The sequence below is a fragment of the Leopardus geoffroyi genome, chromosome B2 (genome assembly GCF_018350155.1).
Source record: "Leopardus geoffroyi isolate Oge1 chromosome B2, O.geoffroyi_Oge1_pat1.0, whole genome shotgun sequence".
NCBI lineage: Eukaryota > Metazoa > Chordata > Mammalia > Carnivora > Felidae > Leopardus > Leopardus geoffroyi.
Window position 1 is genome coordinate 11,440,676 of NC_059332.1, and position 27,534 is coordinate 11,468,209.

At 42.6% G+C, this 27,534-nt stretch overlaps 1 protein-coding gene across 11 annotated transcripts in view; it reads left to right on the forward strand.

Annotated features, from left to right (window-relative positions):
• Positions 1 to 27,534, forward strand: part of KIF13A (kinesin family member 13A) — a 216,539-nt gene that overhangs the window by 85,094 nt on the left and 103,911 nt on the right. For all 11 annotated transcript variants that reach the window (XM_045497283.1, XM_045497284.1, XM_045497285.1 and 8 more), the window contains one exon: positions 26,160 to 26,220. In XM_045497283.1, coding sequence (XP_045353239.1) covers positions 26,160 to 26,220 — 61 coding nt within the window. The remainder of the gene's footprint in view (positions 1 to 26,159; positions 26,221 to 27,534) is intronic.

The following is a 27,534-nucleotide window of genomic DNA, read 5'->3' on the forward strand; positions in this document are numbered from 1 at the left end:
AACCTACGGGTTAGAGAGTAGGTGGGGAAAAAGAATATGAGAAGGAGGGGATCTGAATGATCAACTCCTGAATAACTGAAGACTGATTTTGTTACTGGTGAGTATTTTATTGGGTATCAAGGGACACTTAGTGCCAAAAGGAGGGAGAAATTCAACCAGTCCCTTACCAGTAAGGCTGGTTATATAGCTTTGGTTCCTGAGAAGGAGTCAAGACAGGCTACACACCCAACACACAATGTCTGGTCAGAATCTAAGACATGCTGGAGAGGGTAGGGAATTCAGAATAGATTTGGCTTACTTGCATCTAGGACTATGAAGGAAAGTCTAACTTAGCTTTTAGAGTAATGGAAACTCAGCAAAATGCTAAATGTTACCCTTTATGTTTATTGAAGGAGATATAGGAATTATCCTTGGCACTTAGGAGTTTCAACTCCAGCAAAGGTACATATCCAACAAATAATATGAGATCTTTTAAGAAAGAGGAAATATATGATGTTATAGGAATGTAAGCACTGGCATCTGGCCAAATCTGGGGAATTAGAAGGTTCTCCCTGAGCAGTTAATGATGTAGACATGGTCCCTAAAAGTTGCAGTCAAAAAAGTGTCTCTACTACTCAGAAAGATGTGAGTGACCTTAAGCAGCTCTTCCTTCTCTCGCTCTTGGTCCTAGAGGTTTCAGAACAGACTGCCATCCTTGTGATATGTTTAATTCTTTCCCCACAGAAAAAGGCAATGAAATCCTGAGCAATTCTACACGTTCGCAGTGAAATTAAAAAGAGGCACAAAAACACATAAAAAAAAAATCACTAATTTCTTTATACCTAAGAATTTTCTAGGTTACTTTCTATTCAGTATATAGAGCTTACTGGTTTTCCTAGGTTTTCTGTTGATAGTTCCTACGAAGTATCATGAAATTTTCAAAATAAAATCAATATTAAGTCACCACATTGAAATCTATAGATGCATACCGTAAGACACACCTGAGAATTATAAAGATCACCTTAAAATCAAATAAGTGACACAATAGAGTCATATTTTTTAAAAAGACATTAAAATAAATAAGGTCTTTTCTTGCAGAAACTGAAATATTGAAAGCAAATTGGAAAGGGAATGGTGTTTTTAATGATGATTATATAAACATGAAATTTTATGGATTTAAAACAGTGAAATTCAGACATGCTAAATTAGCAAAATCTTAAAAGACTGGTTGGTTCAATTTAGCAAATAATTGTTCGGGGCAGGGGATACAATACTGCATGAATGAGACCTGATCCTCGCATTCTAATGGGGGTGGGGTAACATGCACAATTTAATATAAAGTCAATTGTGCTAAAGGCCACAAGAGGCAAAATATTTGTGGAAGTCATAGGATGAAGGGTCCCATTCTGACTTCAGCAGATCTGAGGATAGCTAGGACTGGACCTAATATTAAAAACCTGTGCTTGAAGGCACTGGAGAAATACCAAGTTAGTGAAGAATTACCAAACCAAGATTGAAGAGAAGGTGGAAATGTAGAGGAGTGAACCTGGTGTTTGGGTGTATCCCATTCAGACAGAGCAGTTTAAAGGCAAAGTAGTGTTTCTGACAGCCTCATGGGGTCTGGGGAGCTGAGGAGGACAAAAATGTTAGAGCTCAGAGTTTTCCAGAGGTGGAGTCCTTGGTAAACTCTTTATACTTTGGCTTGGCAGAATGGATTGAGACCCAGCCTTGGCTGGAGTATAAAGATGAAATAGAAATAAACAGTCTTCACATGGATTCCTGTGTGGTTATGAGTTCTTTGTGTGATCCAGGAAATCTCAAGCACTAAAAATGCATCAAAGCGATCCTAGAATGGAGGTTCTTATAGGCACCCAGAAGAAGCAGATGTAATCCCAAATCTCTGAAGATTCCACAGACCATTTTAAAAATACAGTGTCTGCACACAATCAAAGACAAAGAAAGAGGTGCATTACAGATAAGGTAACATGAATAGGAAATAGCAGAAACAATAAAATGTAGAAATAGACCCACAAATGCTTCAGATGTTCAAATTGTTAAGCATGAACTTTGAAATAACTATGCTTATTATATTTAAAGAGATAAAAGATAAGATTTTAAAATGTTGGAGAGGGTTAGAAACCATAAAAAGTGACAAAACAGATTTGGAAAATAATCCAATAGAAATGTTCACCCTGACAAACCCAAAACTAAAATTAAGAACTTAGGGTTTAGCTGCAGACAATATCCAGCTGAAGAGAGAGTTAAATCACTAGAAGATAGGTTAGTAGAAAATACCAAAATGAAATACGAAAGAGGTGCTGGGACAACTGCACATCAGCATACACAGAAATGAATTTATATATAGACTTTATACCCTTCGTAAGAATTAATTCAAAATGGATCATAGACCTAAATATAAAATGCAAAATTATAAAGCTTCTAGAAGATAACATACGAGAAATCTAAGAGATCTTGGGGTTGCTGATGACCATTTAGGTTCAGCACCTAAAGTGTGACCTGCGAAAATAAAATTGATTAGTGGGACTTCGTTAAAAGTACACACTGCTGTAACAGCACTCTAAAGAGAATGAAGAGGGGCGCCTGGGTGGCTCAGTTGGTTGGGTGGCCGACTTCGGCTCAGGTCATGATCTCATGGTCAGTGAGTTCAAGCCCCGCGTTGGGCTCTGTGCTGACAGCTCAGAGCCTGGAGCCTGTTTCAGATTCTGTGTCTCCCTCTCTCCTACCTTCCCCCGTTCATGCTCTGTCTCTCTCTGTCTCAAAAATAAATAAACGTTGGGGCGCCTGGGTGGCGCAGTCGGTTAAGCGTCCGACTTCAGCCAGGTCACGATCTCGCGGTCCGTGAGTTCGAGCCCCGCGTCGGGCTCTGGGCTGATGGCTCAGAGCCTGGAGCCTGTTTCCGATTCTGTGTCTCCCTCTCTCTCTGCCCCTCCCCCGTTCATGCTCTGTCTCTCTCTGTCCCAAAAATAAATAAACGTTGAAAAAAAAAAAAAAATTTAAAAAAAAAAAAATAAATAAACGTTAAAAAAAAAAAATTTAAAGAGAATGAAAAGAAAGCCATAGACCGGGAGGAAATATTTGCAAAACACATCTGCTAAAGGACTCTTACCCCCACCTAAAAAATATGTGTGTGTGTGTGTGTGTGTGTAAAGCTCTTAAATTTCAACAGTAAGAAAATGAACTACCCAATTAAAAGAAGGGCAAAAGACCTGAACAGACATCTCACCAAAAAAGATACACAGATGGCAAACACGGACATGAAAAATGCTTCACATCATATGTCATTAGGGAATTGAACATTAAAACAACGAGATGCCACTGCATACCTATAAGAATGACTAAAATCCAGAGATTTGACAATCCCAAAGCTGATAAGGAAGAGAGCCCTAGGAATTGTCATCCATTGCTGGCGAGAATGAAAAGTGGTATAGCCACTTTGGAAGACCATGTGGAAGTTTATCACAGTGCTAAACATATTCTTATCATGTAGCTGTGTAATCCTGCTTCTAGGGATTTACTAAAATTAGCTGAAAACTTCTATCCATACAAATACTACACATGAATGTTTACAGCAACTTCATTTATAATTGCCAACAACTGGAAGCAACCAGGATGTTCTTCAGGAAGTAAATGGATAAACAAACTGTGGTATGTCCATACAATGCAATACTGTATGAATTACGAAGCCGCGGGAAAACATGGAGGAACCGTAAATGCATAGTGCTAAGTGAAAGAAGCCAATCTGAAAAGGCTACATACTGTACGATTCCAACTACATGACATTCTGGAAAAGGCAAAACTACAGACATTAAAAATGTGTGGTGTACCTGAGACAGTACCCATAGCTCATGGCAGCTCCAGAGTGACTGTTAAATGAATGAGGAAAAGGAAGGAAGGAAGGAAGGAAGGAAGGAAGGAAGGAAGGAAGGAAGGAAGGAAGGAAGGAAGGAAGGAAGGAAGGAAGATCTATTGGAGCAGAACGACATCCACTAGTTTAGGAGAAAAAAGGTGCAAGTGATGGACAGAGCCATTTTGCTAGAGGCTAAGACAGAGAACTGTCTGCCCTGATTCCATTCTCAAGAAGATCCAAATGCCTGGCCACTCTGTCATCTTGTTGCTTCTTTCTGACTTGACCTCAAAGTGTGCATTAGATCTTGCAAAGCTCACCAGCAGCATGGATTCTCTTGTCATTAATTTGTGTTTTAAGGATTTTTTTTTTTTTTTTTCTGTGTGTTGTCTGGGCAGTTGTTGAAACTTCATCTAATGATGTGATGATGGTGAATAATGATAATCACCCACCTGCAACAATGCACTGCTTCTATTATGTGTAAGAATTTTGTGCATTTTACTAAGAAATGTTTGGAGGTAGGAGTGCTGATTAGGAGAAGGCAGAGGCTATCATTTTGAATATTTGGTTGAGTTAGCACTATTCCTACCCAGCGTTATACAGGAAAGGTCTCGTATTCTTTATACTCTTAGAATGCTATTTCCATTGTTACTATTAATAGTAGGTATCTTTAACTCAGTTCTTGTAATATGCCAGATTCACTTAAAATCCAAATTAAAATTCACTGAAAACTTGGTTGCCTTCAAAGAGGAAAAAAAAAAAAATCCGTGATTGTCAAGTGGAGCAGGAGGAGAGAAGGGATGAATAGGTGAGGCACAGGACTTTAGGGCAGTGAAATAATTTTTTATAATACTATAATGGTGGGTATATGACATTTATGCATTTATCAAAACTCATAGAACTGTATAGCTCAAAAGAGAGAATCCAAATGTAAACTATGGAGGTTACTTATTAATACTGTATCAATATTGGTTCATCAACTATGATAAGTATAACACACTAACCCAGTTATTAATAGGTAAAACCATTGGGGGTTTACCCAAGCAGAGAGAGTATATGGGAACTCTGCACCATCTGCTCAGTTTTTCTGTACACCTAAAATTGCTTTAAAAAATAGTGTAGGGAGCCATGAGTGGCTCAGTAGGTTGGGTGTCAGATTTCAGCTCAAGTCATGATCTCACAGTTCATGGGTTCAAGCCCTGCATCAGGCCCTGCACTGACAGTGCAGAGCTTGCTTGGGATTCTCTCTCTCTCTTTCTCTTTCTCTCTCCCTCTCCCCCCCGCCCCGCCTCTCCCCCACTTGCACTCTGTCTTTAGAAATAAGTAAACTTAAAAAAATTATTTTAAATAGCCCATTATTATGAAAAAATAAATGTAATCACCACATCAACAGAATAAAAAAGAAAAACCATACGATCATCTCAGTAGATGCAGAAAAAGAGCATTTGACAAAATTCAACATTTATTTACAAACTTGAAGCAGGCTAGAGGGACACAGAATCCTCCTTAATGTGGTAAACAGCATCCATTGAAAATATAAAGCTGTCATCATACTTAGTGGTGAAAGATTCACCACTTTCCACCTAAGATAGGCAATAAGGCAAGGATATTGCTTTAGCCCCTTCCATTTAGCAATGACTGGAGTTCCTCGCCAGTGTAATAAGGCAAGAAAAGAAATAAAAGATACTTAGATTGGAAAGGAGGAAGCAAAAGCATCTTTATTTTTTTTTCTTTATTTTTTTAAAATTTTATTTTTTATTTTTAAAAATTTACATCCAAATTAGCATATGGTGCAACAATGATTTCAGGAGTAGATTCCTTACTGCCCCTTACCCATTTAGCCCATCCCCCCCCACCTCCTCCAGTAACCCTCAGTTTGTTCTCCTTATTTATGAGTCTCTTCTGTTTTGTCCCCTTCCCTGTTTATGTATATATATATTTTGTGTGTTTTAATATTATTTTTGTTTCCCTTCCCTTATGTTCATCTGTTTTGTCTCTTAAAGGCCTCATATGTATGAAGTCATACGATTTTTGTCTTTCTCTGACTAATTTCACTTAGCATAATACCCTCCAGTCCAGTTCCATCCACGTAGTTGCAAATGGCAAGATTTCATTCTTTTTGACTGCTGAGTAATACTCCATTTTGTATATATACTACATTTTCTTTATCTGTTCATCCATCGATGGACATTTGGGCTCTTTCCATACTTTGGCTATTGTTGATAGTGTTGCTATAAACATGGGAGTTCATGTGTCCCTTTGAAACAGCACAGCTGTATCCCATGGATAAATGCCTAGTAGGGCAATTGCTGGGTCATAGGGTAGTTCTATTTTTAGTTTTTTGAGGAACCTCCATACTGTTTTCCAGAGTGGCTGCACCAGCTTCCATTCCCAAAAAGCATCTTTATTTGTAGCCATTATGTTCGCCTACTTGGAAAACATTAAGAAACCTCCAAACAACCTGCTAGGACTTACAAATGGCAAGGTGGCAGGAAAAAGGTCAAAATACAAATTGTATTTTTCTATTCTAGCAATGAGCAATTAGGAAAAATTTAACAAATCCAGTAATTTATAAGTGTTAAAAACATTACATACTTAGGTATATACTTAATGAAAAATGCACAAGACCTTTTATTAAAACCCCACATATATATAGTCATTTGATTGTAGATGGATTTGCCAAGAGATAGAGCAAAGAGTATCAGCTGTGTTCACATAATGATAAGGCACAGAGTCGGACCAACAGTACATGAAGGGGAGGAGTCTTGGGTGACATCCTGGAAGGCCTTGATGCCAGGGTTGGCACTTGTGCCTTCCGTGTCTCTCTGCTGCCTATTTTGAACAAAGCAGGGGCATAGTTGAGGCTCTGTTTCAGTAGATTAATGTCAAAGCAGAGCATAGAATAAATTGGGTTTGGTGAGTTGGGGAGGGGCTGGAGGTGGTATTTTGATATTCAATAAAATGTGCGAGAAAAGAGGTGATAAGGGTCTGCCCTGAAGCAGTGCCAGGACACTGGAGAAGAGGAAGGGGAAAATTATCAAGACGTTGTAGAAATAGAGCATCCAGATAGGGGCACTTGTACCACAATGTTTCTAGCAGCACTCTCAACAATAGCCAAATTGTGGAAAGAGCCTAAATGTCCATCAACTGATGAATGGATAAAGAAATTGTGGTTTATATACACAATGGAGTACTACGTGGCAATGAGAAAGAATGAAATATGGCCCTTTGTAGCAACGTGGATGGAACTGGAGAGTGTGATGCTAAGTGAAATAAGCCATACAGAGAAAGATACCATATGTTTTCACTCTTATGTGGATCTTGAGAAACTTAACAGAAACCCATGGAGGAGGGGAAGGAAAAAAAAAAAAAAAAGAGTGGGAGAGAGCCAAAGCATAAGAGACTCTTAAAAACTGAGAACAAACTGAGGGTTGATGGGGGGTGGGAGGGAGGGGAGGGTGGGTGATGGGTAGTGAGGAGGGCACCTTTTGGGATGAGCACTGGGTGTTGTATGGAAACCAATTTGACAATAAATTTCATATTTTGAAAAAAAATTAAAATAATTTGCATGTCAAAAAATAAATAAAATATTAATTGCCTCACAAAAAAAAAAAAAAAAGAAATAGAGCATCCAGGACTTGGATGCTGAAAGCATATAGAAGACAATATAACAGAGGCAGAGAGGACTATGGAATTTGAAACCAAACGACTGAAAATCCAGCAGGGACACAAGAAGAAAGGGCTGTTTGGTGCCAGGACAAGTTGATAGGTTCGGTTTTAGAGTGGGTTAAATTGGGAATGATGGCAAAGCATCTGCTTATCAATGCCTTGCAAGGTGTCCAAGGTTTGCAGTCTCTGCCCTAGAAAGGTCAGGTAGATTCTTATGTAGAGGAGATAGGAGGTGGAAGGAAGGAGTATCTATGAAGTTGTCAAGGAAGAGAGGATTAAGAGAAACAGAAGACAGAGAATCGAGGCTAGCACCTTGGAACTCATCCTGCTCTGGTGAATGGAGAGAGGAGGAAGAACCAGTAAGTATTAAGAAGGGAGACCAGGGGCGCCTGGGTGGCGCAGTCGGTTAAGCGTCCGACTTCAGCCAGGTCACGATCTCGCGGTCCGTGGGTTTGAGCCCCGCGTCAGGCTCTGGGCTGATGGCTCGGAGCCTGGAGCCTGTTTCCGATTCTGTGTCTCCCTCTCTCTCTGTCCCTCCCCCGTTCATGCTCTGTCTCTCTCTGTCCCAAAAATAAATAAACGAAAAAAAAAAAAAAAAAGAAGGGAGACCAGACGCTCACGTGTGGCCCTGCTGGTGGGGGTGGCATTTAGGGTACTTAGACACTTGCTCTTTCCAAATTAGATTTCTTTTGTTTTTAGAAGTTATTTTTTCTAGGGACGCCTGGGTGGCTCATTTGGTTAAGCATCCAACTATTGGTTTCAGCTCAGGTCACGATCTCACGGTTTATGAGTTTGATCCTCACATCAGGCTCTGCACTGACAGCTTGGAGCTTGCTTGAGATTCTCTCTCTCTGCCCCTCCTGGGCTCCCTGCCCCTGCCCCTTTCAAAATAAATAAGTAAACCTAAAACAAACTTATCTTTTCTAGTGTTAAGGCAAGGAAAAGATGAAGATATTTCTCTGGTTGACTTTTAAAAAGTTAGGTCAAATTTTTTTTTTTTTTTTTTATATATATAGCGTGTGAATATAGCACGTTAGGACGGTAAGGGAAATTATTTATATTTGTATAAATTGTCTTGTGCTGTGCATTTGGATTTTTCTCTTTGGCTAGTGTTACATTTTGTAAGGGTGTACTCCTGGACAGAGAGACATTTATTTCAGTGTAGGCCAAAGCACATACCTCTTAATCTCGCCAGTAGCTCTTATGCGATGTTTATAGGAGTGTGTCCTGTTTCCCTTAAAAAGAAAAGTAAGCTTTTAGGCAAACATGGAGATACTTGCTGTATGCCTCCTCGTTAGTTAAAACAAAAAACAAAATGGTTCTGTCTCATAATTTTCAGGGTTGAGGTAGGAGTGTTTTTCCTTATCAGTGGGACTAGTTTGTTTTGTTTTGTTTTGTTTTAGCATTTATTGATTATTGAGAGAGAGAGAGAGAGGCACACAGAGCATGAGCAGGAGAGGGGTAGAGAGAGAGGGAGACACAAATTCCGAAGCAGGCTCCAGGCTCCGAGCTGTCAGCACAGAGCCCGACGCGGAGCTCGAACCCACACACCATGAGATCATGACCTGCGCCAACGTCGGTCGCCCAACCGACTGAGCCACTCAGGCGCCCCTCAGTAGGACTCATTTTGAGTCTAAGGTTTTTGTTTTAGGGGTGTTAATCGCCCGTTTGTTCAGCCACCTTCTCGTAAACTTTGGATTTTGGCAGGAGGTGGTACAGAGGGAGAGAAGACACACGTGTGTAGAGAATCACTATCTAATTATGCCCTCCCACACGCTCTGTTGTGGGAGAACAGAAAAATGTCCTCAGTCACAGGAGCTTTGCCTTCGGACAGGAACTGGTTCTGGTTCCCCCTGTTGGCCCTCAGAAGGTCTGGCACGTTCTGGGAACTTCCCTTCCTGCGCTTCGTCATATCTGGCACAAGTGTCTTTCCTTTGGAGCTACAGTGAAGCCCACAGAAAAACAAGTGAATTCTTCTTCCTCTTCCTGTTTTCTCCTCTCTGTCAGTGTTTATGGAACAACTTCCATGTGCCACAATGCACACTGTAGGGCTGGGGGAGGTTTCTGAACTCAGACCATTCAAACCCTCCTCTTCAAACAGGAGATGAAGCCTAAGGAATGGATTTGGCCAGAACCATCCAGGGACAGAGCTTGGCCCCAGCCCTAGGCTTTCTGGTCTCCTGTACTTTCTGTTAGGACACATGGTTAGTGTAAAGCAGGTTTTCGATTTGTTGGGTTTTACGGAGCAAAGACAGCAGGAAGCAGTAGGAAGGAAAAGTCGGGCGAGGATGTAAATCTGCAAGATCACTTCCTTTAGACTCATCTCCTTTTCTTTTTTTTAATTTTTTTTTTTTAACCTTTATTTATTTTCGAGACAGAGAGAGACAGAGCATGAACGGGGGAGGGTCAGAGAGAGGGAGACACAGAATCTGAAACAAGCTCCAGGCTCTGAGTTGTCAGCACAGAGCCCGATGTGGGGCTCGAACTCACGGATCACGAGATCACGCCCTGAGCTGAGGTCGGACGCTCAACCAACTGAGCCACCCAGGTGCCCCATAGACTCATCTCCTTTTCCACTCAGTTTGCTTTTTATTCTCTCTCTGAACTCTAGATCATTATGTTTAACATCTCATAAATTAGTGTATGATTTATTTGGATATTTGGTGATGTTAATTAAACTCACCTTAAATTTTTTTTTTTTTTTTTTTTTTTTTTTTAAATTTTCAAGTGTGTTCAGGACCAGGTGTGCTTAGGAACTTCAAGCTGTTTGATCCCTCTTATATTTCCATAAGTTTGTTGGCAAAGTCACGAGCGGACGAAAATGACATTATATGGCAGGCTCTATCCATTACAGAGTCATACCAAAACCCTGACTTTGCAAAATTTGCTCGTGAAAAAGGGAGGGGGCAGTCTTCCCATAGAGACAGTTTGCCGTCTCAAGTGTGGTTTAACTGTTTTCACAGTCTGTGACCTGCCATCAATTTCTGTTGCCTCGACCACTTCACCTTGTGCATTTCTTGAAAGCTAAATGTTGGCCTCTGAGGAGAGGAATTCTAAACCGACGCTGTGCAGTCTAGCAACTGTGTAGCCACACGTGACTTTCCAGCGTGTGCTGTGTGGCTGCACAGGACTGAGATGTGTTGCAAACACAAAATGCACATCAGACATGAAAGATTTAGTATGAGAAAAAAAATACATAAGGTAAATATTTGGGATATATCAGGTTAAATAAAAATACTAACATTTGTTTTTATCTATTTTATTTTATTTTTAGCATTTATTTATTTTTGAGAGAGTGTGCGTGGGAGAGGGGCAGAGAAAGAGAGGGAGACACAGAATCGGACGCAGGCTCCAGGCTCCGAGCTGTCAGCACAGAGCCCGACACAGGGCTCGAACCCATGAACCGTGAGACCATGACCTGAGCCAAAGTTGGACACTTAACCGACTGAGCCACCCAGGCACCCCTCTCTTTATTTTTTAATGTGGGCATGAAGACATTTTCAACTACATAGGTAGCTGACGTTATCTCTGTCGGACGGCGATGTTTGCGGCCAAACACATGGCTGAGGCTGGACATCTTTTCAGCATCCATCCACCCTGAAGCAGCACCACAGCCAACCCTCACATTTCCGCCTTTATGTCCGGGTCCACGAGTGTTTCAGCTGCACGAGCTCCGTGGCAGCATAGTCCCCCTGTTCTGTGTTTTTCCCAGGAATCATCTTTTCCTTACCCATTCAGAAGTCATTTATTAGACAAGTATTAACGGAGAACATTTGTGAAAAGTCTTGCATGAGGAGGTTGTGGGGTTCAAGAGGCGATTAAACTTGTGGCCCCTGCCCTCTAGAAATCATAACACGGAAAGGAAGTTTCAACCTGTCAGCCCTGTAGGTAACAAAAGAGAGATGATGATGAACATCATTGGCTCTTTCAGAGTTTTTTTGTCTTCCGAGGAAGAAAGGCTCGAGGAGGGTATTCACGTATGGGTGTGGTTTTCAAAAGGCGTGGGATCCAAGAGGTATTTGAGGAACAGAAACAAAGTAATGGCTGTTAAGGGAAAATTGTTTCTCTAGTCACAGCACTGATCCAATGTGTGGGATTTCCACGATAAGTGATTCTCTAATTCTGTTTGGACACCCACAGGATATCCTACAAGTTAATTCAGCTTTGACACTGACTGCCCGCCCAGAGTCAGCCCAGACTGCACAGGTTCAGGGGTGGGGGCTCAGTCCCAGAAGACCACCCTCACTTCAGGCCCTATAATCAGCGGGCCCCCGGGTTACCAGTACTCCCATCTGACTTTGCTACAAATCATAGCCTCCCAAGACACTGCCTCAGGTTCAGTAATTTGCTAGAATGGCTTTCAAAACCCAGGGGAACGTTTACTTGGGTTTACTGGCTTATCATAAAGGGTACGGTTGAACAGCCAGATAAAAAGGTGTGCAGGGCAAGGTCTGGAAATGTCCCAAGCACAGGAGTTGGAGTGTCATCTTCTGGTACGTGGATGCATTCGCCAAACCTGAAAACTCTGAATCTTGTTATTTAGGGGTTTTAATGGAGGTTTCATCTCAGCTCCTAACTAATCTCTAGTTCCTCTCCCTTTCCCAGAGAACTGGGGTGGTGGGGGGTGCTGTGGGGTTGACAGTTCCAAGCTTCTAGTCGAGGCTTGGTCTTCCTGGCAGCTCACCCCCTTCAAGAAGCCATCCAGGAGACCACCACGTGTCGCCCTACTTAGAGCAACAGAGGATCCTGTCACTAGGCGAATTCCAGGGGATTTAGGAGATCTGTGTCGGGAACTAGGGATGAAAACCAAGAATATATTTATTACTATATCACAAGTGCCGCGGGAAGGTGTAAACTCGGCGTAGATTGTAGAGTACAGGAAATAGAAGTTGCGTATTAAAAACTAGGAAAGCAGGTAGCTCATAGAGGGCTTGGGAGTCTGTGTCGTTCCGGCCGGCTATGCAGAATCATTTAGGATTTTTGTATCAACAGATTATATGGGGGAGCCTGGATGGCTCGGTCAGTTAGGCGTCCGACTTCTGCTCAGGTCATGATCTCATGGTTCATGAGTTCGAGCCCCGCGTCGGGCTCTGTGCTGACAGCTCGGATCCTGGAGCCTGCTTCGGATTCTGTGTGTCTCTCTCTCTCCGCCCCCACCCCCCACTTGCACACACATATTCTCTCTCTCAAAAAACAAAAACAAAAACATTTAAAAAAGTTACATGGTGGGGCACCTGGGTGGCTCACCTGACTCTTGATTTCGGCTCAGGTCATGATCTCGTGGTCATGAGATCGAGTCCCATGTCAGGCTGTGTGCTGGGCATGGAATCTGCTTAAGATCCTCTCTTTCCACCTCTGTACTTCCCCAATCTGCCCGAGGGTGCTCGCTCTCTCTCTCTCTCTCTCTCTCTCTCTCTCCTAAAAAACAATATTATCAGAGGCATGCAAATCAAAACCACAATGAGATACCACCTCACACCTGTCAGAATGGATAAAATCTTTTGATAATAGAAAAACAAAACAGTGTTGGCAAGGAGAAAAAGGAACATTTTTGCACTGTTGGTGGGAATGCAAACTGGTGTAGCCACTCTGGAAAACCAAGTGTGGAGGTTCCTCAAAGAAAGAAAAATAGAGCGACCATATGATCCGGTGATTCAACTACTGGATATTTACCCAAAGAATAAAAAAAATATATATTAATTCAAAGGGATATATGCATCCTATATTTATTGCAGCATTATTTATAATGGTCATATTATGAGATCAGTCTAAGTGTCCATTGATAGATGAATGCATAAGGAAGATGTGGTATGTATATGTGTGTATCTATCTATATATAGAGAGATGACGGAATATTACTCAGCCATAAAAAGAATGAAATCTTGCCATTGTCAATGACAGGGATGAATCCAGAGAGGATAATGCTAAGTGAAATAAGTCAGTCAGAGAAAGACAAATACCATATGTGGCATTTAAGAAACAAATGAACAAAACAGAGACAAACCCAGAACCAGGCTTAACTGTAGAGAGCAAATTGATGGTCACCAGAGGGGAGGTGGGTGGGGGGATGGGTGAGAAAGGTGAAGGCGATTGAGAGTGCACTCACTGTGATGAGCGCTGAGTGATGTGTGGGATTGCCAAGTCGTTATATTGTACTCTTAATACTAATAAAACATTATGTCAACTGCACTGGAATTAAAGAAAGCTTTTTAAAAGTCACATGATCAGAGCACGCATGAAATTAATCTGGCTGCAGGACGTAGGATAAATTATGAGTGTAGAGTATCAGGTGAGAGCAATCGAGATTCACTTTATAATAACCACTTTGTGTGTCCATCAGCTGATGCGTGATGCAGTGGTAACTCTCCAGTCACTACTCAGTGGCTTGAGACCACTGAGGTTTATTTCTTAGATGCTCTATGTCAGCTGAGGTCAGCTGTGGCCCTGCACCGTGTGGCTTCGGTCTGGGCGCCCATCTAGAGGAGCAGTCCTTATCTAGGATGTGCTATTACTGCGGCAGAGAGAAAAAGAAGAGAACCAGGCAGTGGCCTCTTACCTGGCTCTGAACTGGCAACATCTCTGTCCACGTTTAATTGGCTGAAGCAAGTCACATGGCCAAGCCTGATGTCAGTAAGTCAGGGATTATATTCCTCCTACCAGAGCACTGCAGTCACATCAGGCAGGGATGTGTAATCCCCTTTCAGGGAGGACAGTGACTAATCTGGAACAGTAATACAATCCATTACACTTTGTCATCCTAAGTCACATTTGTTAAAAAGCAAAACAAAACAAAAACAAAAACAACAAGAAAAACCTCCCAAGAAACAACAAAATCCTCAGAATCATGCTGCTGTACATTTCTGAGTTGAAACTTCTATAGGCTCTCTGCCTGTCTCCTCTTTCCTTCTCTCGGACTTTGTTCAGAGGCAGATGTCCCCACTGTAACCGTGTGCCTCTCTAGATGCCTAGAGATACAGCTGAACGGCTACCAGGTTCATGGACTACAGACCCCATCTCTCTTGCTTTTGGCATCAATCCATCTCCAAAACCTACTGGACCAGGCAGACTCTCAGCAATCTCTCCCACCTCCCCTACCTCTGGGAGAGTGAACTCTCTGCCAGCCTTCCCAGTGTAATCTGTTTACGATCCCTGGAGTACCTTGGGTTTCCCATCTCTGCTGACCTGGGGACTCAGGGTCCACCCAGCTTCTCTGTGCTGGACCACCACGCCCGGTCCCGCAAGGGTGATCGGCAAAGGAGACGAGATACTGGTCGGGTCTAAACCAGTTCCAGAGATCGCTCATGGCAGGTGGTGCCTCGGTGACTCAAATTCAATCTGGGTTTTATTTGATTTTTTGTTTTGTTTTGTTTTTAGTGAGCAACAGCCGTCATTTATTAGACACCATGCAGCACATACACAGATATTTGCAGCTTATCTTCTGGCCCGTTTTTGTTGATGAAGAAATACTCCTGTGTTTGAAAACACCCAAATCACCTTGTGACTATGCTGTTGGTGAAGTTATCCGGGTGGCTAGTTTTTTGTTTTTTTGTTTTTTTGGGGGGTGAAGCAATCAGAGCATGAAAGAACCAGGAGGGAAAAAAAACACAGGTTGTATATTTGTGACACCCTCACCCCCGCCCCTCACAACCAGTGAGGCAGATTTTAGAACTGAATGATAAAGGGCTTAAACATGAAAAGAATGGAGTATCAGAACGAGTTGGAATTCAGTTAGTACTGCATTGCTCACACACCACTAATTTGTACGTTTGTGGTATAAAACGGGAAGGTCTCCACCCTGTTATAATATCGGTCTGGGACTTGGGAGAGCTCATTCCCGCTTTCAAATTTATTGGAATTCTGGATGTTTTCACCTTCGGTGCCTTTTCCCACAGGCTGTTGAAATTCACACGCTACCTTCAGTCCTGTATTCCAGGGCGACCCAGCCCGATGACTTCTTCCTTTAACATCTCTCACATTTATTTTCTTCCAATAGTAGCTGGGAGTCTGTCTGCTGAAAGTGACTGGAACTCAAACCGGAGGCAGCGCAAGATAAAGTTATACGAATGACTTTGGGGCATCCTTTACAAGGACAGGAGGTGGCTGGGGTTCAGATGGTAGTCGCCTCTCCTGATTTCCCCATCTCCTGTGTCTGTTCCCATGTGGGTCCCTTCCTTTCTGTCTCTCACTGCTTTCCAGCTGTGCCTGCTTCTTTAGTTCCTGTGGTTAGAAGCATGGCCTCAACATGTCCCAGATTTTTATAGCATCAGTCATTTGAGAGAGACTTGTTTGGCTTCCCTAATTTCAAATCCAAAACTCCCAAAGACATCCACTTTAGGGCCAGTTAACTATGGCCAAGAGATTCTGGACTAAGTGTCCCCCATGCACACGTTGGCTCTTCCTGCCTTCTTCCTTGAGTAATCATACGTGGAATATTTGATTTGATTTGATTTGACTTGATTTGATTTGATTTGATTTGACAGAGTGTGCGTGAGGGGTGGGGGAGAGAGAAAGAGAGAGAGAAAGAGAGAAAGAGAAAGAGAATTTCAAGCAGGCTCCATGCTCTGTGTGGAGCCCAATGCGGGACTTGATCCCGTGACCATGAGGTCAGGACCTGAGCCAAAATCAAGAGTCAGGTACTCAACTGGCTGGGCCACCCAGGGGCCCTTGAATAAATGATTTTGCATGCCACATAAGAACATGGCGGTAGCTCCCGGGAACCACGTGGCTGGTGTGGGAGTTAGCACAATTGTCCAAAGGAAAGATGCTATTTCTAGAATAAATAAGGTATGGGTTTCTGAGCAAAAAAAAAAAAAGTGATTTTCACTACAGCTTCCCTCCATCTGTGCCGAGGCTGAGAATTAAAAACTTTTACCTTCTTCATAACGCTTCGCTAATTGACCTCTTTGTTGCTCATCTTACACCCATTCGGTCCGTCTTCCACACAGTTGCCCCGGTGATCATTCAGAGTAAGAACGAAGCCCTGTCATCCGCCCGCGAGCTTCTCAGTAAGGAGCATGAAGTGTCCCGTGGTCTGCCCGCCCCCCCCCCCCAGTTCTCCCCTCCCCCTTCCCCTGCCCACTGCTCTTGCAAACAACTCCAGTGACCCTTGCTTCCTTTTATTCTGTTGCTTGCCAGGTTCCCCCTTTCCCTGGAGCACCTTTCCTATTTGTCTTCTTCATGATCATTTGTCAAACTTCAGCCCAAGCTTTACCTTCTCTAGAAACATTTCTGGAGGCTCGCTCCTCCACCCCCAGCCCCACCGGGTCACTGTTCGATCTTCCTATGTCTGCACTGCCTTCTACAGCTCACGCTCTTTCCTTCTCTTGGTTACTTCCCTCTATTAGAGAGTGAGGGCTTTACAAGTGGGGGGCTCTTGTTTCTGTCCTGACCGGCTCAGCAGATGCTTATGACAAAGACAAGCCAGTTCTTTGACGAGCCACTTCTCCGCGCACCCATAGAAATTCAACCTGTGGTGTAGAGTGGCACTTGCCCACGGCTTAGCCGTTTCCTACGACAGAGCGTGAATTCCCCGAGACCAGGGGCATTGCCTCATCAGCCCGTTGGTGCACAGCAGACGCTGCTGGCTTGTGTTGAGTCTTTATGCAAAATCTGGCTTTGACATCTTCCCAGTCAGTCAGGCAATATTGACTGTGTGACTCAAGATGTCGTCTGGTGTGGACATCTAGGCATAGATAAAGAAAATGATTAATCTCTGCAAAAAGGGAACCGTTACTCGACAGCGTTTTAATGGGAAAGTGTTGTCTGCCGATAGAAGTCACCAGTAATAGGGGTGACCATCATGGTACTTCTTGATGCACAGGAGCAGATATGCTCTCATGCAGGGCTTGAGTTGGTGCTGGCGAAGCCGCTTTTGCAAACAGCGTTGGTTGGAGATGGTTCTGGGGATCAGACAGGCTTCAATGACCAACTTTCCTTTCCGCTTCAGGCCAGCTTCTTCAAGATGAACGATATCTAACTCTTCTTTTTTTTAATGACTCTTCACATCTCTGACTTAGGAGAAAGAAATGAAGGGGAAGAGTGTCAAAACTTGACACTAAAAGGAAGATTTCGACATGACCCGAACTGTCTAGGGCTTTAATTTGGGGAGGGGGTCTGACTCATTTCTCATAACGGTGTGGTGAATGCGAACAGATTTGGCACTTGTCTTTCAGATTAACTGGGGTCTTTGAACTTGACAAAATTGAACATTGGCAAGTCAGTACTTCTAAAGCTAGAGAAATGGGGGTTTGTGAAGAGATCTCAGGCGCAGTTTCAAAGTTAGGTAGTTGCCACAACAGGCTGTTAATGGCAGCTGGGGCTGCAGATGTGAACAGTGGATTGATTGTGCAAAGAGAGGAGGGTGACCGTATAGAACGAGAGGAGGGAAACACACTTCTTCATGCAAAGGAAAGCTCGTCCACATGGAGTGGAGTTCTTTTCCCCCAAGGGAAGCCCTTTAGATCCTGGATTTGGGAGGTAGCAAGTAGTGTGCTTTGCATTGATGCTTTTGTTAACAGAACTCAAGAAACTATAGCAACTCTTCCCCTGATGGCCGTGGGGATCTTTGTTGCCTTTTCACTTTGCTTTCTTAATTTGATCAAGCGAATCGAGCTGTCACACCATCTACTACATCTGTACCTGTAGGAAATAAGGAAATGAATCCGCACAGCCCCTGGCTCAGGGGAGGTCACGGCTCAACGAGACTGTGGAACACCGGACTGTGCATGGTAAATACTAAACACTCCACAAGCGGTAGGGCTACTATCTGGGGAGAGAAGCCGGCTTGTAGATTCCATTAATACTGGTAACAGAGCTGCCGATAGAGAGTCACTGTTTTACACCAGGCATCGTATTGGTAGGTATTTGCTTAAATCCTCACAATCCTAATTGAATGTAAAATATGCACTTATATAGGTAGAGGATGTATTAGAGAGGTACAGCTTTTCACTAAGCCAGCACAGAGGAAGAAGGGTGAGGAAACACTGGAGGAGGTGACCTTTGGACAGGACTTGAAGAACGCGTTGTAGATCACCGGGCAGAGGTGAGGAGAGGAAGATAGCTGCTGAAGGAGGGATTCCCTCACAGGTCTCCATTCTCTTTTCCTCCTTTTGCCTGTGGACTTCCCACTGTGCTTAATATGCCCGGAGGATTCCTTGGTCATGGGTGGAAACTCTCAGAGCTGAAGATCTGGGTAACTCTGGACAGAATAGATGACTAGGGGTGTTTGCTCAACTAATGTCTGTAGGGTGACCCTAGTCCTGTTACTTCCACAGTTGAATGAAAACAGAGGCTTTGACAAGGTACCACTGTGGTGTCTCCTAGGGTCACAGTAACCAGTCAGTGTGTGCCATTTTAAGCAGCCATCTACATGAAAACAGATTTACAAGACCATTTAATTAAAAGGTACTTTACCAAGAAGTTGGTTTACAGAGCAAATTCTCAGATTTTTTGTTTGTTTGTTTGGTGGAATTATGGACAAGAAAAACATTAGGAAAACCAAAGTCTTGGCCTCTAAGAATTAGTAATTTAGCAGAACAAAGGGAATCTCTATCACACACATATTACCACCCCCCCCCCCCCACACACACACACAGGTAAGAAATTCACAGCAATGAGTATCCTTAAGAGTTTTATAAAGAAGTAACATTTGAGATGTCATTGAAAGATTAAAAAAATTTTTTTAAAGTTTTATTCATTTTTTGAGAGACAGAGACAGAGTGTGAGCGGGGAAGGGCCAGAGAGAGAGGAAGACACAGAATCCGAAGCAGGCTCCAGGCTCCAAGCTGTCAGCACAGAGCCCGATGTGGGACCCGAACCCACAAACCATGAGATCATGACCTGAGCTGAAGTCAGACACTTAACCCACTGAGCCACCCAGGCGCCCCTGAGAGATTGCAATTTGGAGAAATTGAAACAGAGTGGGCTTTCCTCATTGTGTCAGAAATCTGATCTATATGTTTAGAAATATTTGTTTATGTACAATTATCTTGAGATAAGTTGGGGTTCCTCACTTTCTGCCTGAAGAAGGGGCTGTAAGAGGTAAAAATGATTTTGGGGGCGCCTGGGTGCCTCAGTTGGTTAAGCATCCAACTCTTGATTTTCACTCAGGTCACGAAATCACGTTTTATGGGATCGAGCCCCGTGTCAGGCTCTGTGCTGACGGTGCAGAGTGTGTTTGGGATTCTCTCTCTCCCTCTCTCTGCCCCTCCCCAGTTTGTTCATCCCCCCCCCCCCTTTCAAAAATAAGTAAGTGTAAAAGAATGTATTTTAAGTAATTTTGGGAAAAAAATGTCCCTTTTGTCCCAAGGATAATTGTTTTATGTTTTGTTATTTTTATCCAGACTATTTGCAACCAGAGGACAAACAACATGCCTAATACATAATTGAGTTCCCTGTAGTACCTGAAATTGAGAGGGGTGGCAGATAGGTATTTGTGATTGCTGTGGGGATCAAACATCATGCAGTTGGAGAACTTCTCGGTGAATCCACACCAAGGATGAACGGAAGGTAGTTGCTTTGCATGGACCTGCGTGTTTGGTTTCCAGGGGTCAGGAAAATGATGACAGATCATGTTTCATAGGACGCTGATGCCTTCTGGTTCTTCAAGGACACAGAAGATTCTTGCATTTTTAAAAATTGAATTTTGCTGAAATGCCATCAGAGCTAGAACTTTTAGGTAGGACTGGAGTTTGACTGTGTTGCGTCCTGTGCCTGCATCCCGGAACTCCTTTGCCTCGGAATATATACCACTCAGCACATTTGCCTTATTAAAAACAGCTTGTCGTAACTTTACTAGATGTTCAGTGGTTCACAAAGATGCAAGGCTAACATTTTTAAGAGAGCAATGAAGGTGGAACAGATGTGAACAGCAAGCTGCAGGGAATTAAATGCCAGTATGAGTTTTACAAGTTGCAAATGAGGAGGAAGGAGTGGGATTCTGAGAAGGTGGAGTAAAATTTTCTTGGAAACAACAAAGACAATGGCTTTCAGGGTTGGAAACAACTGGACAGCATCTGTCCTCTTGGCTCTTTATCAAATTGAAGGCTCTTGGAAGGTGTGGGTGCTTTCACAAAAAATGCTCACCATGTGGGTTGGCGTTGACAAGACCAGAAATTTACACTTGGTTTCCAAATTTGATTTATCGTTTTAGTCAGTTGTGTGCATCGAGAAGTCCCCCACCCCCACACCGCAGTTACGATGCTAGGGCCTTCGTGATGAATAGAGGAAATAAGCATTCGGGAATTTTATTTCATTTTATTTTTGTTTAACATAATTTATTGTCAAATTGGCTAACATACAGTGTATACAGTGTGCTCTTGGTTTTGGGGGTAGATTCCATGGTTCATCACTTACATACATCACCCAGTGCTCATCCCAACAAGTGCCCTCCTCTATGCCTGTCACCCACTTTTCCCTTTACCAACCCCCATCAACCCTCAGATTGTTCTCTGTATTTAAGAGAGGTGGAGGGTTTGCCTCCCTCCATCTCTGTGTGTAACTATTTTTTTCCCCTTCCCCTCCCCCATGGTCTTCTGTTAAGTTTCTCAGGATCCACATATGAGTGAAAACATATGATATCTGTCTTTCTCTGGTTGACTTATTTCATTTAGCATAATACCCTCCAGTTCCATCCACGTTGCTGCAAATGGTATGATTTTATTCTTTCTCATTGCCAAGTAGTATTCCATTGTGTATATAAACCACATCTTCTTTATCCATTCATCAGTTGATGGACATGTAGGCTCTTTCCATAATTTGGCTATTGTTGAAAGCGCTGCTATAAACATAGGGGTACATGTGCCCCTATGAATCAGCACTCCTGTATAAGCATTTGGGAATTTTATTGAAAGGAATTCAAAGTCAAGTAACATATTTCTCAAATACATTGTGGTGGCTTTGAAAAACATGATTTTCTTTTTAATTTGAAATGGTCAGTTTTCAAGAAATAGCTCTCAAGAAGATGGTTTTGATATCTCTTTTGAAATGTCAGTAGATTTTGTTTTGTTTTTTAATGTTTACTTATTTTTGAGAGAGACAGAGAGAGAGTGAGCAGGGTAGGATAGAGAGAGAGGGAGACACAGAATCCGAAGCAGGCTCTAGGCTCTGAGCTGTCAGCACAGAGCCCGACATGGGGATTGAACTCACGAACCGGGAGATCATGACCTGAGCCGAAATCTAATGCTTAGCCAACTGTACCACTAAGGTGCCCCGAAATGTCAGTAGATTTTGTATTGGAAAATCAAAAGGACCAAAGGAAATCATGTCCCCTTTTGTTACAAACCTTTTGTGATGAAATTATAATTAAATCTGGCCATGAAAAGAAGGCTAATAGTTTGTGAATAGTTTATTTATAGGATTAAGAAGATTACAAGGGAAATTTTTGGGCTACATAAAACAAATTAGTTTGAACATCCTTGAAACTGTTTTCGTAACAGTCATAAGAAATAATTGTTTTAGCAACAAATAATTGGTCTAATCTCTGTACAAACTATAAAGTATACATGATGTGGCCATACCTGTTATCCACCTGAGCCACAGCATAATGGTGTCAAAGGGGACCCTGGTGCTCATCTCGGGACCATATTGTATTTTTAACCATTTTTAACCTCAAAAACATGCATATGAAAGTAATAAAATATCCAAAAATATATCTTGCCGTTGAACTTCTGCTTACTCTTACTGGTTCTCACATCTCTTCTGTGTTTGTGTCTGCATTCCAACTCCTGCTTCTGGTATTATGTGTATTTACTGAAAAAATACTCTCTAGAATGGCCACTCTGGATGAGATCCTGACCCAGGTGGTGAGAGGTTCATGAGACATAGTCCCTGTCCACAAGGAGCTCATGGTTTAAAGTGACAGTAGGACCCACACAGAAGAACTGAGTCATAAAATAGGACCACGTGTGAACTAGTGCCGTGGGAGCTACTAAGTGCTGTAGAAGTTCATAGAAGGGACGATTGCTTGTAGCCTGCTTTAAAGAAAAAAATTATAACAAGAATTTTTCTGTCCACTTGCTTTGAGCTTTAGGGAAATCCTTCAGGTGTCTAGGCGTCAATTTTCTTTTTTAAAAAACTTTTTAAATGTTTATTTTTGAAGGAGAGAGAGACAGAGTGTGAGCAGGGGAGGGGCAGAGAGAGAGTGGGAGGCACAGAATCTGAAGCAGGCTCCAGACTCTGAGCTGTCAGCACAGAGCCCGACATGGGGCTTGAACTCATGAACCCGGAGATCATGACCTGAGCCGAGGTCGGACGCTTAACCCCAGGCACCCCTGGGCGTCAACTTTCTTTAAAAAAAATTTTTTTTTAATGTTTATTTATTTTTGAGACAGAGAGAGACAGAGCATGAACGGGGGAGGGTCAGAGAGAGAGGGAGACACTGAGTCTGAAGCAGGCTCCAGGCTCCGAGCTGTCAGCACAGAGCCTGACCCGGGGCTCGAACCCACGAACCGCGAGATCATGACCTGATCCGAAGTCGGACGCTTAACCGACTGAGCCACCCAGGCGCCCCCTTAATGGTAAATATTTGCTAAAATAATAACCTGTACTCCATGACTGGATGGGGGATGGCCATTCTAAATGTCTGTCATCCAAGGTTTTGAAATTCGAGACCTAATTCAGATGAGGGAATTCTATTATTTTTGGCCAGCAAAGAGCAGTCACATCCACCAGTACTATCATGGGCCTTTTCTCTTCTGCAGGTTTTTGCTGTTGTTTGTTTGCTTCCTTTTAAACCTCCTCTGCAGGGTTTGAATTTTAGAAGGCAAATGGTTAAAATGAAAATTTTTTTTTTTTATCTTCCTCTTTGTGAGCAAAACCAACTTTATTAACTGCTAGAAATGGAAGTTGGCACAGAATTTGGGATGATTGTTACTGAGAGGTAGACCCTCAAATTTGGGGTGGATTTAATTTAAAAAAAATTTTTTTGAGTGTATATTCATTTTTGAGAGAGCAGAGTGTGAGCTGGGGAGGGGCAGAGAGAGGGAGAGACAAAATCCGAAACAGGCTCCAGGCTCTGAACTGTCAGCACAGAACCCGACGCGGGGCTGGAACTCACTGACCTTGAGATCATGACCTGAGCCGAAGTCAGATACTTAACCAACTGAGCCCCGCCAGGCGCCCCTGGGTAGATTTCATTTTATTTCAAGTCGCATTACACTTCCCTAGCCTTCTTGCCCCGTATGCAGAGTAGCAAATGGTTAAAAATAAGTTTGGGTACGAAAAATCAACATATGCGGAATAAATGATTATTTCCCTGTATTAGAGCAGCTACTAAGAGGAATTCATTGAGACTCTAGAGGAAAATAACGAGGATACATCAAAATTGGAAAAGAGCCTCTGTTGGCCATTTAAAGTAAGGAGAGTTGACTTAGGTCAAAAGGAAGGGAAAAATGTCCTGAAAATGGAAGTTAAGTGTTATAAGATGCCATTAAAGGGAGGTTATGGAACCTCCTTTTCTAGAAATGTTTAAAAACAAGACAGATCATCATGTCTCAGGAGAAGTGTTGAAGTTCAGTCCTGCCCAGAGGCAGGAAGATTAACTGGTTTTCTCCTGTGTGGTCTCAAGTCATCGGAAGAGCCCTCGAATGTAGTAAATATCCCACACTCTGTTGGCTGAAACTAGTGTTCATTTTAACCTTGGTTACTGTAAGGCCAGAATGAATAGTGTGTATAAGTAACAGAATTGAATTTGGATTTGAGATTGATGGTGTGAGTGTTGTGCATTGTATATGCCTGAATCAGTTGTAAAAGCACGAAAGTGTATGTAGTACTGAAACTCTTCAGAGCATAACTTATCTTTTTACGATTTAGAAAGTACCTGCTTTCTTGCAAGGTCTCGGTATCATTAATCACTCAATAAATTATTACAAATAACCGCTGTGAAAACTCTAGGATACAAGTGTGAATTGGGTATGGTTCCTGCCTTCAAGGAACTTAGTCGACCAGTGGAGATAAACCATATGCAAGGATCATATACATGATTAATGAAAAACAGATCAGTGGCGTCAGGGTTGTGAGAAACCGGATTAAACAGCATTGTAAGATTTCAGAGAGGAGAGATAATTCTTTTGGATTTAAACAATGAATATTTCCTGGAAGAAAAATGTATTGAATTGGGCCTTAAGAAATACAAAGCATTTTGGGGGCACCTGGGTGCTTGAGTGTCCAACACTTTCAGCTCAGGTCATGATCCCAGGGTCATGGGATTGAGCCCTGAGTTGGGCTCTGCACTGAGCATGGGCCTGCTTGAGATTCTGTCTCTCTCTCTCTCTCTCTCTCTCTCTCGTCTCTTCTCCCTCTCTTTCCCTACCTCTCCTTCACACGTTCTCTCTCTCAAAAAAAAAAAAAACAAAAAAACAAAAGAAGAAGCATTTTGAAGGGTGTAAATGAAGAGGAGAACAAGGACAGGGGTGGAATTGTTCCTACTGATTCCAAGGTACAGACAAGTTCAGCAGAAGCATAAGGGAGTTAGGGGGCATGGACTGGAAATGCCTCTTTGCAGACAGTCTCAATGCCAGCTCACAGAGTTTGGGTTCTGCTTGTTCAGTGCTTACAATCCCTAGGAAATGATTAAGCATTAAAGGGTTCCTGTCTGTGGGAGGTCTGTAAATTGCTGTTTGGACTGCAGGGGGGAAAAAAAAGCTGTAGCCGGGAGCCCAGAAAAGTGGCTACTGGGTCCTCTGGGCCAGAGTTTGCTAAGGGGGTATGCTGAGAAACAATAGTGTCAAGGCATGCTCATAGGCATTACTTAAGAAAGGGTCTCTTCACTAAAATTAATTGGGGAAATAAAGTTAAGCAATTAAATGGGTTTCTTTGCTGGATAACTTTTCAGAGCCTTTAATATTGAGAATTGCATTGAGGATCTCAAATAGTGTGGAATTTCCAACACAATTTAATTGTTTTTTCATGGAATATCTCCTAAAATTACTGTTTTTGGGTCATGCTTCGGGGAACATTGCCCTGTGCATCTGCTAATGACAGCTGGAACAGGAGTGATGATTATATGCATGGAAGTTGTGATTGGATGAGATTCCAAATGGGAGAAGCATCAGCCTTTCCCAATACATAGTAGTCATTTGGTAACTCTACAGAAATGCACCCAAGAGTGAGTTATCGGTTTGTTAGCAAGACTTGGCCCAAGGTGGCACGCTGAAACGGAACAGAGTCCAAGGTGGAAATGTGGGGAGTTTGGAGCTTTAGCTACAAATGGTGGCATCATGGAAAGCTGGAAGGAAGTGGTTCCAATGCAAGTTGATCACTTGAGAAACCATGGGAAGTTGTTACTTGAGAAGCCATGGGAATCTAGCCAATGGCTTTAGCAGATGCAGAAACTGTGGACTTGGGTGAGAAGTCATTGTTTTTTTCTTACTAAATGTATTGTCTTTTTTTTTTTTTTTTTTTGGTTAAGATAGCTGGCTGTTTGCATTCTGGATGAATAGCCTATTCATATGCAATGGACTCTAATCCAGTAAGATAACCATCAGTGTAGTCCAAAAGAAACTTTAGGACTAATAAAGCATTAAACCTATAGTGTTTGTTGTCTTCATCAGACAGTAATAGGGATCCTCTTCTTCATCGTGAATCTTTTTTGCAGTTTGATACACTCCTAGAAGTTTACTAATCTTTAATATTTTCTTCTTTCCTTCAGGTATTTGCCTTCGATTATTGCTTTTGGTCCATGGATGAATCTAACACTACAAAATATGCTGGTAAGTTGACTCTCTCTTCACTTGATTTTTGGGTCTCAAGACTCTTCGTCTGTTTTCTTTCCTCTGGAATTCTGTTTTTCCCATAAAATTCACATTCATTCTTTCCAATTCCAGCATGTGGGCTTTGAAGTCAACAAGGTTTATTTCAGGATCGGACTCTGCCACTAACTTGCTAAGAAGTCATGGGTGTGTTTGGTTTGTTTTTTAAGCCTCGGGTTTTTCACCTGTGAAGGATGTTAGTATCTTCAGAGGTGTTCCATCAGTTAGAAATAATGGGGAGCCACCTCAAGCCAGAGATGCTAGCTGTTGTGATGATCACGTGAAGAAGAGTTTTAATGTGCCGTGTCTTTCCTCGTCGCCAGCACTGTGGGAATTCATCTCTCCACCAATACAAGGAAAGCAGAGTTGCTGTTGGTTTCCAGGACCCGCTCACGTCCTGAGTGTTCTTACAGTCATTGGTGATATGAATTCCACGTTCCTCAGGGAAACATGGCCTCCCAGCCTCACATTTTGCTAGTGTTCTTTCCTTGAGGCATTTCATTCCTAGTCCATCGAACATAGATGACTACTAATTTTTAATTTTTTAAAAATGTTTATTTATTTATTTTTGAGAGAGAGAGAGAGAGATTGTAAACAGGGGAGGGGCAGAGACAGGGAGAGAGAATCCCAAGCAGTCTCCACCCTGTCAGCTCAGAGTCCAGTGTAGAACTCAAACTCATGAGCCATGAGATCATGACCTGAGCTGAAATCAAGAGTCAGACACTTGACTGACTGAGCCACCCAGGAGCCCCTGATTCCTACTCTTTTGATTATGTCCCCATTTCTTTATTTAGTCTTAATGACTGTGTTCTCCTCATCTCTACTTATAGGACCATCAGCTGAATGACTTTCTCATTTACTTTTTTTTTAATGTTTATTTATTTTGAGAGGTGAGGGGTGTAGAGAGAGAGAGACAGAGAATCCCAAGCAGGCCCCATGCTATCAGCACAAAGCCCAATGCAGGGCTCAAACCCACAAAACGTAAGAGCATGACTTGAGCTGAAACCAAGAGTCCTGTCAGACACTTAACTGACTGAGCCACCTAGGTGTCCCTTTATCATTTACTTTTTTTTTTTTTTTAACATTAATTTATTTTTGAGAGAGAGAGACAAGGTATGAGTCAGGGAGGGGCAGAGAGAGAGGGAGACACAGAATCTCAAGCAGGCTTCAGGCTCCAAGCTGGGGCCCAATGCGGAGCTCAAACTGACAAACCATGAGATCATGACCTGAGCCAAAGTTGGATGCTCAACGGACTGGGCCATCCAGGTGCCCCTA